At 33.5% G+C, this 15,832-nt stretch overlaps 1 protein-coding gene across 1 annotated transcript; it reads left to right on the forward strand.

Annotated features, from left to right (window-relative positions):
* Positions 1 to 754: 754 nt before the first annotated feature.
* LOC141449579 (transducin beta-like protein 3) lies at positions 755 to 14,233 on the forward strand. Its single transcript, XM_074119128.1, has 15 exons — positions 755 to 953; positions 1,023 to 1,074; positions 1,174 to 1,387; positions 1,482 to 1,656; positions 5,041 to 5,211; positions 5,353 to 5,528; positions 5,616 to 5,815; positions 5,984 to 6,187; positions 6,271 to 6,451; positions 7,923 to 8,044; positions 8,167 to 8,325; positions 8,697 to 8,862; positions 9,918 to 10,142; positions 12,237 to 12,364; positions 13,917 to 14,233. The coding sequence occupies exons 1-15, from the start codon at positions 931 to 933 to the stop codon at positions 14,103 to 14,105; spliced, it is 2,385 nt and encodes a 794-aa protein (XP_073975229.1). The 5' UTR covers positions 755 to 930; the 3' UTR covers positions 14,106 to 14,233.
* Positions 14,234 to 15,832: the final 1,599 nt, after the last annotated feature.

Here is a 15,832-nt window from a genome sequence, read left to right on the forward strand (position 1 = left end):
GGGATAACATTGAGAGTAATCCAAAATGATTTTAACGTTAGATTTAATAGGGCAGCACTTTGAAACTAACAATTTTACGTTGGGAGAGGAAGCTTTTTGAAACTGGTTCCTTTAAGGAGAGACCGCGCTCTGAAAGACCATTTACCTATTTATACTTATTTATCCTCCAAGCATCAGTATTTTAGGCTCGCCTTGTTTTGTATTTTGGTATTGATTGATTTCACAAGTCAGAATATGTCAGTCAACTCCAACATAATAGCCTCAATTCAGTTGAAAATTGTATTTCTGAGTAACATCTAAGTAACTTTAGAATTAATTTTTTTTTTTTTTTTTTTTTTTTGCGCATTAACAGCTGAGGTCATTAGCGCCCGGAGCTTTTTCCAGTGCACTGCCGGCCTCCGGACAGTGTTCTCTCGTTACAGACAACACTGTCCATCACCGGACAGTGAGCTGTAAGAAGCTCCTAGGAAGAGAAAATCTAAGGGTCAGCTGCTGGATTCGAACCCGGGACCTCCGCGTGGGAGTCCAGTATGCTAACCTCATAGCTAATCCCTTCCCTTTTAGAATTAATTATTTTCATTTTAATTTGCCTTAATTTTTTGGGGTAGGGCGGAATCATTTTTTTTAATAGGGTTTTGAATCAACTCGTTCCACCATTGGATTCATTCCAGCTGAACGAGTCTGCTCAAATAGCCCCACTACTTTGTTTGAGGAAGGTTATATTTTTTCTCCACATGTTCGGGAAGCATATCATGTCAAATTATTATTGCAGGTTGAAAATGATATTCATTATATCTGTCAATTTAATTTTGTATTTATTTTGATACTATTGAAGAGTGTTCTTCACTTAATCTCACAATACTTGGCAATAATATACATGCTTTGATTTAAAAAGTATAAGCATAAGTATTTTGTTTTAAGTAACAGACCATGCCTCTTCAATTGAAAGAAGTGTAAGTCATTCTAAATATTTTTTAATATCTTGTGGAAGTATTTTGTGCTATCATATTTATTATTTTCAGATTTAAACCTGTACAGGTGCATAAAGCTTTCTACACCGGAGGAAATTTAGAGGTTTCAATATTTTTTAGCCAATATTAATAGAGTTATCAATTTTTATTTTTTTTTTATCATACTTCCATTAATGAGCATTGTAATATTATATTTTTTCAGTGGTCTTTGGATAGTTTACATGTATATTGTCACTGTGATGCAACTGTTCAGATATTAAATGTTAATGATGGAAAAGTAACCTCTTTTCTCGGAGATAATGAACCTCAAGAGGATGCCGCTGCTGATCGTATACAAACATTTACATTAGATTACAAGAATAATTTAGTGATTTCAGCACATAAAAGTGGTCTTTTAAAAGTGTGGAATTTGCAAAGTACTTATATTCATTTTTACTCTCTCCTGTATAATATTTTATTTGAAATACTTCGTTTAACAATAATGAAGGTGATACATACATTTATTATTAGCAAACAAAGTTGCCAAGCATTGGAAGAGTGTACACAAAGGACCAGTAATGAAATTGGCTTTAAGTATAGATTCGACAATCTTGGCGACCGGCGGATCAGATTCTTCCATTAGGCTTTGGGATTTACAGAATAATACTTGTCTCTATAAGTTAACAGGAATTAAAGGAGTCGTAACGTGAGTTCTTGATTTAGTATGATTTTTATGTATACTTAAAACACTTTTTATTTACTTAGAAGTTGTAATAGAATAGAAGTAGTCTGGTGCACGCACGCAGATTGTAAAGTCTTTTGAGTGGCATTTCCATATAATCGTTTCCGATGTTAGTTTAACACCCAAATCAATGAATTTCGTTACGCTTCCCAAAATGAATAGCTATTAATTTGCTTGTTCATTCCAGTGGGTAATGGGACTTTTGGAACATACTTTATAGTTCTTACCTAAAATAAAGCTTTGCACTTCGTGTTAAGAAATAAACAAAATAAATAAATGAATAATAATAATAATAAATGAAGGTATTATTCAAAAATTTAATTATTCATGCGATCTGTAGTCTTAGTCTTATTGACATTCATCTCAACAGATAATATTGGCTAACAATAAGAGTTTCACCTCTAAGAAATCTCTCTCTGCATTCATTCACCTTGGATATGGATTCCCATCCGTAGGGTCACATCGACTTTTGATCCTGTGTAGAAAATTCATTTTGGATTTGTTCCTCTTCTTTTCACACAAACTTTTTTAATTTATGAACTTATTATTCGATTCACACTTGTGGTATTAAAATCCGAACAGTGTTTATCACATAATTTCGGAATGTTTAAAAAGTTGGATTGGCCAGTATACTACAAATTTCGTTTCTCCAACATTAATTTATATTTAAGCTGTTCACTGCAGAACTTGATTAATTCCATCAAACAAAAAAATGGAGAAATGCGATGAAATAATGTTGAATTTTTTTTTTAATTCTGTTTATAATATAAATACAAATAAATTTATTGTTATCCTTAGGATGGATGATTTGCGAGGAATCGGTCAAATAAAAACAACTCGTCTCTTTGCCAACATTTCGATAAATGTATTGTCCTCTTCAGAGCCTGGATATTACAAATACAAAACAATTTGCAGAGTCAGTAACATAGAAAAAACAGTAAAAATCAGCAATATAAAAATAAACAGTAAAATACAATAAATTTTTTATAATTATTGAAACTTAGGTGGCTATGCGGGTTGGTTGAGTTACAGAAACTAAGAGCGAGAAAGGGAGAAGCAGGTATATTTATACAGATATAGCGGGACTTACACGGGAATTTTGTTAATTACAATTGGACAGATACAATAGACTAATTACGACAAAAGAGTAAATACAATAAATATTGGGAAATTTCTTTAAACAACAAAAATCGTTAACACAAAACACAGGAGAAACCAAATAACCCTTATGAACTAAATAACAAATAACCAAAAGATTTGAAGTAAATTTAAAAAACCCAGCAATAATTATGTACAAAATTTGGATATCTATTTATTTTTTAATGATAAAATTGTAGCAGTTGGCTAAATTCGACGTGTCTGTCCTAAAGTTAACTGTGTTGTTCTGTTTTACTATGTGGCACATTTCAAGAAAATTTCGCTTATACTGGTTTTTTCCCTATCGAGTACTGTCACATTCTGAAAGTCAAAGTTGTGTTTGTTGTCCATGTGGTGTCTAAGTAGCGCGGTGGAATTGTCGTCTTTTTTTGACTTATAGTCATACTGATGCTGGTACAACCTCGCCTTGAGATACTGTCTTGTCTGGCCTATATAGCAACTGTCACAGTCCTGGCAATTTATTTTGTAAATTATGTTGGATAGTTTGTCTGTTTGAAATTTGCTCTTTGTTTTGGTGAAAAATTGTTTAATGGTGTTCCCCGATTTCCATGCGGGGATTATGTTGTAGCTGTGAAGTAGTTTGTTAATTTTCTCCGACAAGGTGTTAATGTAAGGGAAAGCAATGTAATGTTTCGCAGGAGGTTCTTGACAGTCTGAGGGAAGTGTTGCTTGTAAGTTAGCGTTCGGTCTTCTATATATTAATTTAAGGAGGCTATAGATAATGCTTTTGGGATAACCATTGCTGGTTAAGTTATTTGTGATTTTCTTTTTGTTCCATTCTTTGAATTTATCATCGCTGATTGTCATAACTTTTTTGTAGAGAGAGATAGCAAGTTCAGTTTTTGGTGATAAGGTTGTTTGGAATTCTAGTGTAAGTATCTGTCAGATCTGCATGGTTTGGTGTACCAGTCAATGATGATAGTGTCAATGTCAGTTCGTATTAGTAACAAATCTAGGAAAGGGATTTGACTATTTTGTTCTATTTCAACTGTAAAGTTTAGTCTCGCTATATCTGTATATATATACCTGCTTCTCCCTTTCTGGCTCTTAGTTTCTGTAACTCAACCAACCCGCATAGCCACGTAAGTTTCAATAATTATAAAAAAATTTTACTGTTTATTTTTATATTACTGATTTTTACTGTTTTTTCTATGTTACTGACTCTGTAAATTGATTTGTATTTGTAATATCCAGGCCCTGAAGAGGACAATATATTTGTCGAAACGTTGGCAAAGAGACGAGTTGTTTTTATTTGACCGATTCCTCGCAAATCATCCATCCTAAGTTTAACAATTTACGGTCATGAAACCAATATATTCATATTTATTGTTATCATTTAGCGGCTGCTACTGTATTTGAGTTCAGTTATTGCAACGATTTACATTAGAGCACGGAATGAATCAAAATGGCTTCTGAAATAAACTATTATTCAATGACCAAAAAAATTTTGTCGTTTAATGGTGTTAATCTTTATTATTTGGGAAATTTATTATAAAGGCTTTGACTGAACTAAGAGCTTTGACATTTAAATTTAAGATATTTCTAAAAGTAAAATTAATCTGTTTGTGCAGTGAAAGGCTCATATGTACTGAAGTGAAGGTTAAGGCCATGTTTTTCTTATCTATGTATTTAAATAATTTATGCCTGCAATAGATTTCCAAACTGTTGAGTCGTGCATCTCAGGGAAGTGATGGAGTCTCTCATATGTAAAGAATAGCTCCGAATACCATCATTATTTAGCAGAAGTTATTTGGAAAAAGCATGCAAAAGAAAAATAACGCATTTATTTCAAAAATTATAAAGATTGCAAAGCATAGACATTAAAAATAAACTAAACCGCATTGGCGAAAAAGTAGCTTTTAGGCTTAGGTTCTGCTGTTCTGGACTTAAGTTTTGAGGATGAGATATTAGCTACGGGACAATAATGTAATCAATATCGCGATTCTTTAAATCCTACTGAAGAACAAGAAACCTCGAAACCTAAGCTTGCGTTGTGGAAAATTTAGTTAAAATTTCTGGTTTTTAATAAAATTTTAACTGCGGCATAACGACGATTCGCACCATATATGTATTTATTTTCTCCCACCCCGCGTAAACATATAAATTTTTTGAAAAGAAACTCGCTCGTTTTTAAGATACCGTTAGTTTTTATTAATTTGAGTGCTGTTTTTATTGCGAAAATATTTTTAGTGCGTTGACCTTCTTCAAATCAAAGGAGACTACATTTTTATTTGGAGCCGCAGACGACACAGTTATAAATGTCTGGAATGTTGATAGCGGAAAATTAATTATGAAATTGTCAGGACATTATAGTACAGTAACTGGTATTGTTATATCTCACGACGGAAACCATATCGTCAGGTTAGCTAAACTTTTGTAGTGAACATTTTGCTTTTATCAAAGTCATACTCTTCAGTTTTTTTTATCTCAATTTAACTTAAAATTATGGTTTTGTATATATTTATATTCTATTTTCCTTTCTTTTCTTTTATTAAAAAAAAGCTGTGGTAGGGATAAAGTACTAATACTTTGGAATTTTCTAACCGGAAAGCAAATACATGTGATTCCTTTATATGAGAGCATTGAAGGTCTTGTTTTGCTTCCAAACAAATTTAATCTCCCTGAAAATGACAAAAAAATAACAGGAGGTATTTTTGTTGCGACCGGTGGCGAAAAAGGTTCGTAGAAAAAAGTTGGTCTACATGTAATAGACAAAATGCAGTACATGTTCTTTGCTAATATTGGTTACACATTTTTACATGCAGGTGTTATTAGAATATGGGATGTATCAAAAGTAACTGAATTGTACGTTCAGCAAAATTCAATTATTGATTGCGCTAAAGGAGATAGTGGTTTAGCTATTACAAACTTGATTTTCAACGAAGCAACTAGTAACTTCTTAGTATCGTCCTCGGAGCATAATATTTTTATTCATAACTTGGAAACATTTTCTTGCTTAAAACAGGTAGTAAACTTTTTAACAAGCAGTTATTTGCTAATGAGAATTTTCCTTATTAAGTGATTATTTAAATGAATTATTTGTTACCAAAAATGTTTGAAAAGATTCATTGCTTTGAATAGATAAAAACTTTTTAATACTTCAGAGTAAATATAAATTCTCTTTACATTTTAGCTTGTCGGATTTAGCGACGAAGTGTTAGATGTAATAATTGTTGGCCCTCAAAACTCTCATGTGATTGTCGCGAATAATAGTCCTCGTATGAACATGTACAAGCTTAGCAATATGAATTGTAGGCTTCTGAAAGGCCATTCGGATTTGGTAGTGGCCTTAGCATCTACACCGTCAAATCCTTGCTTATTTGCATCATCTTCAAAAGTGATTATATTTTTCACTCTTACAAATTATTTACTTATTATTCTTAAAGTGAAGGCATTTCATTTTTATTTGTCTGTGATTAGGATAATTCATTTAGAATCTGGTTACTTGAGAATGAAATAGCTTACTGTGTTGCGTCTGGAATGTTGCATAATAATTCTGTTGGAGCTGTTGCTATAAGTCAGCTTAAAACTAATTTTGTATTATCTGGCTCTCAAGATACGGTATTGAAAAAATGGAAACTTCCCAGCAGCATTGATCATAGTAAGTAGTACCGACTTATTTTGTATTACAGACTTATTTTTGTAATTTTTAATTTTACGCTATATCTGCAATTAGTAGTTTTGTACAAGTATTGAAGAGAAAGTGTTTAATCATAGTTAAGAATTATAAATCAGATTACGCAACGTAATTATTATAAATATTAGGTTGTCCGGAAAATAATGCAGGATTATGGTTTTAAAAGAAAAAAAATAAAAATTAATGATTTATAACTGTTTTTTTAATCAAAATAGTCTCCATTACTTTCTATACATTTCAGTCAACATGTGGATAACTTTTCCATACCCTCTGTACAGAATTTGGAATCCTTAGAATTTATAAATTCAGAAAACGCATTTTCTAATGTTCTTTGGTCAATAAATTTTTTATTTTGTAAATAGTGGACCAGGTGTCTAAAAAAATGATAATCAGTAGGCGAGAGGTTCGGTGAGTGGGTGGGTGTGGCAGAGTCTCACAGCCAAGCTGCAACAATTTTCGGGAAGTAAAACGTGAAATATGAGGTCGAGCCATGTCATGCAACAGAATGGGTCCCTTTCGATTGACTAAAAATGGCCTCATTATTGCCAAATTCTGATGCATTACGTCAATTTGGTTACAATGCGATTCTGCATTGATGGTTTCGCCAGGATTCAAGAAGCTGTAATGAATCAAACCAAATGAAGCCCACCAAACAGTACATTTGTTGATGATTTGGAGTCTTTGGAAAAGGTCGTGTTGCTTCTCCTTTGTCAAGCCACTGTCCAGAGCGTTTGCTGTTGTCGTAGAGAGTCCGCTTTTTATCGCAAGTCACAATTCTGGACAGAAAAGGATCGCTGTTGTTTTGGCAAAGAAGTGCAGCACTGATCTTTTTGGCGATCGTTTAATGTGTGAGGAACCCTCCCAACTTTCAAGCTTTTTCACTTTCCCAATCGCATTGAGATGGTCATCGAAAGTTGATTTGCTGACTTCGAGTTTCCCTGCCAGTTCTCGAACAGTTATTTTGGGATTTTCTTCCACCAAAGCTCGGAGAACATCGTCATCAAGGGCAGAACTTCTTCCACGGCTTTCTTTGTCTTCTAGGCTCAAGTCTCCCTCTCGAAATCTCTGAAACCACCGTTGAACAGTGCTCACTTGTACTGCCAGACATCGTTGATATTTCTGGCTGTTTGGGCCCCTTTCCGGCCGAGTTTGAACTCGTAAAACAAATTTTAGCGTAAATCACGCTTTGACACCTTAGTTAAGACTGAATTATTTCCAAGTAGCAAAATGTTGCAGAGGTAAACAAACATTTTTGTTTGAAAGAGGATTAATAAGTATTTTTTCATTTATCAAAGTCAAAAGTCCAACAAACATAAACAGTCTACTATTTGAAGGGGTATTTTAAAGAAAACATAAAATCCCAATACCATATTAAAAGATTCTGTTACTACATTTATTAGTAAAATCCCAAAATAAGTTTAGTTATGTGTTGCAGATCAAACAATTACATTACAAATGAAAGCTGCGCAAATAGCTCATGAAAAAGATATTAATTGTATATCAGTTTCTCCTAACGATAAATTAGTAGCAACAGCTTCTATGGATAAGACAGCAAAGGTGCAATAATTTTTAAAATTTATTAATTAATTTATGTACTATTGCCATACGAACTTTTGTTTTGGTATAATTTTTCTTTGAAAGAAATAGACATTGAGTTTGCTTTTTTTTTATGCTACTAGGTGTGGGAATCGAAAAATTTGACGTTGTTGGGAACACTACGGGGTCATAAGAGAGGGGTGTGGACAGTTAGTTTTTCACCTTCAGATCAAGTGTTATTGACGACATCAGCAGATACTACGTTAAAAATTTGGTCAATTAGTGACTTATCTTGTTTGAAGGTATTTAACATACAATATGTGATACTGTTTTAGTAATCCCAAATTTTTATTAATATAATCGTTACTTTATCTTCTGTTTAATAGTTAATAGTCAATAGTTAATAGTTATTAGTATTAATTCTTTTACGGGGGGGCCTTGCTCGCGATGGGCGAGCTTCTCTCCTAAAGATGAACAGCGTCGGGACTTCTAAAATGCAAATCTACATAAAATTTTGAACCAAATGACACTTCATTCACGAATAGTGGCTCATGGGACGATTATTGTAAATGATTGCAAAACTTCTCCTTAGTAGCTGTAAGAGCAGAACATTGTTCCGTCAGGGAGCCCTAACCCTTTCATCCAGCCAAATTTAAACTTTAAAATATTTCAGACTTTCGAAGGACATGATTCATCAGTTTTAAAAGGAGAATTCCTTTCAAATGGTCTGCAAATTATAAGCAGTGGCGGAGATGGTCTATTAAAATTGTGGAATGTAAAAACTAGTGAATGCACAGCCTCTTTCGACAAACATAATGGCAAAATATGGGCACTTGCAGGTAACCTGGTTTAGATATTTTTATTCTGTATTCCAGTATTAATATGTATTCTGTTTCTTTGTTAATATTAAAATCACATGCAAAGTAGTTTTGAATATAATGATTAATTAAAAATCTTCAGTTGGTTTGTACACATCATCTACAGTAAAATTGAATTTTTCACTATCTCTTTTTTCAATAGATTTCAATAGGATTTTCTTTTTTTCAAAGTTGGTCCATTTCCGTTTTTTTTTTTTTTTTTTTTTTTTTTTTTTTTTAACATTGAACAGCTCCAAAGCTGTTTTTAGCAAGCTGTATTCAGCTCCTTGAATAATTCCGTAATTCATAATATAACGAGAGGGGAAAAATTTCAGTAGTATTTTCCATAGAAATAATTATTTCTGTGCTAATTACAATTAGCAATAAAAAGTTGATCAATTATTGCGGTGCATTGGCTATTTGATATGTTGGCGGTATTAACTACTTAAACTTTGCCAATAAAAGAATGGTGCTTATTTTTTTTTTTTGTATTTTTGTATTTGTATTTTTCTTCCTTAAAAATCAGAGGAAATAAAAAACTGGAATGGCCCTATAAAAGTGACCCTAGCTGGGAATTTATCAGAAATTATATCCAATTCTAGTTTTTATTTCTAGAACAATTATAACTTTGAAAGATTTTAAGTAAGTTACTGCAAGGAAAACCCATTAGGATAATTTAATATTTGCAATGCAATGCATATAATCATTATAATTATTTTTGGCCACCAAATTATGTATACACTTGAGAAACATTGAACTGGCAATCTTCTGATGGTCAGGTTAACCAAAAAAATTCCTTAATATGAAATTCACTGTTATCAATACTTCATGTTTATTGATTTAAATAAATAATACTGGTTTGATACATTTGCTGTGGGATAAAACATAGTTTATAATTTTTAAACTCCATTGTAAAGAGATAATAAATTGTAGCCTAGAGTTCTTGAACATTTTTTTCTGACTTCAAAGATTTTGTATTCAGCTACAAAATATACTTTTTATGGGTGATAGTTGGTAAATTATTTTTTTCCCTTTAGTTATGAAAGGAGAAGAAACGATTATTACTGGAGGAGATGATTCACAACTAGTCATTTGGCAAGATGTAACTGAAGAAGTAAGACTTGCTAAAGCAAAAGAGTTTCAAGAAAAAGCTTGCAAAGAGCAGCAATTAGCAAATTGTTTGCAGGCTGATGATTTATTGAATGCACTTCGTTTAGCGCTAAGTTTAGATAGACCAGCAACAGTGTTGAAAGTTTTCCAAGGTAATTTTTTCATGTTTTTTTAAGGCATAAGAAATTATTTTAACCAATTTTCCTTTTTTCCTTTTCCTTCTCATAAGAGTGCTGTTCCAATTGGTTGAGTTTTCAGTGGAGTTACTTTCTAGGTCCTAAGAAGTAAACGTATTTTCGCAAATGAGCTGTATGATTAAATTTCGTTTGTGTGTATGTCAGTTGGTATAGAATAACTCACTTACGAAAATAATGGAAGAACTTAATACTCTCTTTTCGGCTTCGCCATTTATCTGATCCTACGCTTCGCCAATGTGCGATGGTACTAATAGATTGTTTCATCTTTCTGCAATTTTATGGAAAAGGTGCAAGTAAATCTTGATCTTGCCGTGCCTGTTCATAATTTGAGCGAGGTTGAAGGTCAAATGATTGAATGACTTCTTTAATCAGGCCTCGACGATTAGAAAATCAACTTTTTTTGTTAACCCTTGACAGTTCTAGCCTGTTACTGGTTCATTTCGGCTTGCCTTTTAAAGTAAAGAAAAGTTCTTGATAAAAGAGAATTGTATCGTAGCTCATGAATGGTAGCAGATTTTGAGCTTTTTTCCCAATAGTCATCTTGTTTCCAGCTATGAGATCATACCCAAAATAAATTAACCGAACAACTTGATTGTTGGTCTTGTGGAATGTAATAATGTACATTTTTTCTAAAAGTCTTCATAATGAAGAATTTTTAAAGACTATACGACTTTTCTAAAAGAAAATAAAAAGTTGAATTATTGAAAAAAGTTGCACTTTAATAAGATGTATATATTGTAAAGTTTTTGTCCTTTTACTAAAAACTTTAACCATACAACTAGTGCCTGCCGCTAGTTAGTTTAATAATATGTGGGTTTGATAAATAATAAAACTCGCTAAATTTGTAAGTAATAACCTGATTTATTAACACATTACCTTTACTCACATCAATATTTACTAGCAACTAACGCTATTCATTACAGTTACCATTTACAACTGTTTACTGTTACTTACTCACTACGTAACGCCACAAAACTGTTCCCCGACTGACCACTGGTCCGCACTGCACCGAATTGCACTAGTCTCTGCTGCACAAACAAAGCTCTACTCACTAACTGACTAACCGCCTGACTAGCTAACTTTGAAGCACTCCGCAACACTGACTCTCTCAGAACTAACTCAGAACTTGACTAGAAACTGTAAAACTAAATTCTCCAGCTGTGTCTGCCTCCTTTTAACTGCGACTGCCCCACTCCGTCTGTGTCACGCCCACCGGCCGGTCACTGGCTGAGGAAAATACATACTGCCACCTCCCCAACTGGGGCCGCCCTCTTCCAACTCTCTGTCTCACTCCAACTCCATCTGTTTCACTCCAACCTGCCGCTCATTGGCTGGAAAACACATACTGTCACCACCTCAACTGTGGCCGCCCTCCTCCAACTCTCTGTCTCTCTCCAACTCCGTCTGTCTCACTCCCACCTGTCAATCACTGGCTGAGAAAACACATACTGCCACCACCCCAACTAGGGCCTTTGTCTTAGCTGGCTTTTACCCAGCGGTGGACCGTCACAGGCTACGGTCACTAAACTCCTACAACAATCTAGCCCTTTCTCCTCTGGCTCAGGTAGAGACCGGCCTTTTGTTTACACAGTGGTGGCCTGTTACCGACTTTGGTCTCTTAACCCCTAGAACAATCTAGGCCTTTCTTCTCTGCCCAGGTCAACTTCGTTACAATATATTAATTTCGTCATTCAGAATAAATTTATATAACGCCTGTTGCCAAAATCAACCTCTTATAGCCAAACTAAAAGTGTGACTTATGTGAGTTTGTGATAAGCCACAATCAGAAATAAAATCTTAGGTGTATTGACAGGATTTTTCAGATTTATCCTTGTGTGTTTGAGGAATATTTTATTTTCTTCAGCATCTACAGCACGCTTCTAAATGTGGCACATTTAGGTCAATCTAAATTAATTTTAAAACATTAATAAAATGTAGTATTGACATCTAAAAAAAAAAAGGGCAGCATAGCATTCTACAGATATTGAAAGTTTTAAGTTTTGCAATGTGTTTTTCACTTGTAATGGATTACAAAATATTTTTTTTTAGATGTAATTAATCGAGGAGAAATAGGATTAGAAGAAACGGTTAAACAGCTAGATGAAAAAGAGAAATACTTACTATTAAGTTGTGCCTCACATTGGAATGCCAATAGCAAATTTTGTTACCCCGCTCAGGTAATAGTTATAAATAGTTAAAAAGTTAGAGATATGTCAAGCAAAGTTAAATGACTAATCTTAATTAGATAAGAGGTTGGCACTTTGCCTTCCAAGGGTGACATGAAACTGTATTGTGCTTCTTTACTTGTTAGTGTTTTACATAGACTGAAAAGTAAATCGTTGGAAGGAAGTAGTGAGCCAGAGATAAAATTTTGGGTATCGGTAAGCCCAAATTGGCTTCGGGCCAGACTTCAGCCCTTAACCTGTGTTCTCCAGTTAAATGCAGATTCATGTCTAACCCAAATAATTATTTACTTCATTTACAGAAATATCCAAAAGCGAAATATCATAGTTTGAGCGTTTTTATCTTCTTAATATTTTTATTATTTTTTTTAATTTAAGTTTTGTTAACATCTTAGCTTATTGGTGCCTGGAGCTTTTTTCAGTGCACTGCCGGTCTCCGTACAGTGTTCTCTCATTACGGCCCATCTCCGGACAGAGAGCTGTAAGACTCCTAAAAAGAGAAAATCTAAGAACCAGCAGTCTTTCGGGATCTCTGCGTGGGAATAACACGGCTAACCACAGAGCTAATCCCTTCCCTTCCAGCATTTTTATTTGTATTATTGATGGGAAACGTTTTGTTTTGATTAAAATTTTAAAGTGTGAGCAACACTAAAAATCTTGTAGAAGTGAGAGTTGTCCACACTTTTCATGAAGTACAATTTAGATTTTGATGTTAATCGTTTCAAAATATCGATGTCCGGTTCAAAAAAAAAGTCTCAATTTTTTTGTTTTTTCAATCATAACCTTCAGCTGCCATCGACAAATATGATGCTCAAGCCGATTATCACTTTATTTTTGCCTTAATAATTTTTCCTATCCCTGTAATTATAAGCACTAGTTTTCCCTAAAACAACTGTAGTATGTGGTTAACAGCCACATGAATTTTGATCTTATGTCTTAATTTCATTCATCTGCTAAAAATGACATTCTATTATTCAATTTTAAATTTGATTTCCAAATCCGATTGCCAAAATCCGATATAAAAATTTTCATCAAAAACTCTCACTTTATTCCAACCCTTTAGCTGCTAACTTGTCTTCAACTACGCTACCCTCCAATCCTCGAAGACGGCTGAGGCGCCGTTGGCCCCGTGACCAACTGGGTGACTAATGGCGGCCATCACTGGATGACCGTCATTCACGTCTGCCACGTTATCTACGAGTGCCACGTTATCTACTTCTATTTATCTCATTTACTTATTGTACCCTGTAGGTAAAGGTGTAAATTTCAATAAAAGGATTAAAAAATAAATTGATTTTCGCGTTAAAGTATGTGAGAAAACAAAGGTTTTTTTTCTAATTAAATTGCATACTTCTTATCCTTATCAACAGTGTAATAAACGTCAACAAAAACCTTAAAGAAAAGAAAATTTGGTATTTCCAAAAGTTAACGTATTCTTAGCCTCTAACTCTTACGGCTGAGAACACCGCTGCTAAATGTTAGTTTTTACTTATTCTCAATTCGCCAACTATAAAGACTCACTTTGTTTTTTACGTTTTTCTTTCAGATTGTTATATCTCTTCTAATAGATGAAATAGCTCTAGGAGAACTAAATCCATCCAAAGAAATCTTAGAATCAGTTTCCGCTTACACAGAAAGACATTTCAAAAGGTTAACACAACTTCTTCAAGATCTCCGTTTCTTGGAATACACTAAAGTTGTTATGAAACCGCATTGTATTCCTGTAGAAGAATAAATTATAAATGCGCGTGTAAATATTTGTAAATGTTTTTAAAAACCCTTGATGTTTGTTTTAAAAATATTTAATTAAACGTTCATAAATATTTCATGTCTTTGTATAAAATATAAGTGTAAACGTTTGAATTCATCAGTGTTGCTTCATTAATATAGATGTTATCATTTGGTTGCTAATACCTTAATACTTAATTTTTATTAATCTAGTTACACATTTTATTGCTTAAAAGTTCTTTTCTACTAACACTTAATTATTGTAAGATAAAGCTTTTACATTTGAAGGCAATATCAGAAACTGGTTAGCTTTATTTATTAAAACATTCTTAATAATGATTATAAAATATTATTATTATTATTTATTTTTTTTAATGATTTAAGGCGCGTCAACATCTCAGGTTATTGGCGCCTGGAGCTTTTTTCAGAGCACTACCGGCCTCTGGACAGTGTTCTCTCGTTACAGACAACACTGTCCATCACCGGACAGTGAGCTGTAAGAAGCTCCTAGGAAGAGTATTCTTGGATCCCTCCCTCGTTGGCACAGTGTGTTTCGTTCTTTTGTTATAGAGAGAATCTTGTAGGCCAGTACCTTAACCGGAGTTACACCGCATGATCATATGGTCATATGGCATATGCCTTTCTCTAGTAAGAACCAATAGTCAACTGTACGGTTACTGGATCTCGTTCTGTCATTACTCCAAATTCCGAAGCTCCTGCTGACTGACGTTATTTAAACATGGATAGAGCTTGTAAGAAATCTTGTAGAACCATTTTGAGTATTGATATCATGAATCCAAATTTGTCTCGAGTTCCGAAATAGTTCCGCATTCATAAATTATTTCTGTTGTGGTTGTATGTGAAGAAGTCAGCCAGGTACCTTGGTTTACGACATTGCAGCCTTGGTACTCCTCCACCCTAATAAATACGGCTTGTTATAACTGTCAGTGCTCTCAAAAGTTGGAACGGAACGCGATGTCGCTTCCTTCCAAATGGTCCCTGTTGTATACGATGTAGAAAGAATAAGAGCACCAGCTAATCACTTCTCCAATCACCAAGAACTGATATATTAGAACTTATAAAGATATATTAGAACTGATCTAAAGATAGCAATTTCTACTCTAATATCTTAGCGCGTAACTATCATTTTCAATTGCAAATATTTCGAATGGGCTACTAGGAAAGGCGACTTGACAGAGATCTTTCCTAGAAATTCCTTTACTTAAAGGAACGATTGATGCGGATCATTCGCCCTACAATCTTAGTCGTATCCTTTTTCTAGTAAAGTTAAGTCTTATAGCGTCCAAGTCTCTTTATATTTTGTGCTAAGAGGATTTACAGATTTATAAGAAAAGAGTGATAATCTACTATAATGCTATAATAACGGAACAGTCAGAATCAAAAAGTGTTTTAATGTAACAAAAGGCATTAAATGTATGATCTGAGTGGACTTATGGAATAGAGCAAAGGTCAGTATGGAAAGGATTAGTAATTTAATAGAACATTATTTTGCAAACTCCCTACTTATTCTTAAGCTTAAAAAATCGCCTTCATATTAAAATATGTAAAAACAAAACTAAAGCATTTTTAAAACAAATATAAAACAAAAACTGATAAATTTTATATGCAAAATAATTAGCTTATATTAAAGTTCGTAAACTTAGAAGTAGGTAATAAGTTTCAATTCGTAAATACTCCACATTAATTCTTACAGTGCTTCTGTTCCTTCACTTT

Source organism: Rhodnius prolixus, unplaced genomic scaffold (genome assembly GCF_049639745.1).
Source record: "Rhodnius prolixus isolate KJV_2025 unplaced genomic scaffold, Rpr scaffold_2, whole genome shotgun sequence".
Taxonomy (NCBI): Eukaryota; Metazoa; Arthropoda; class Insecta; order Hemiptera; family Reduviidae; genus Rhodnius; species Rhodnius prolixus.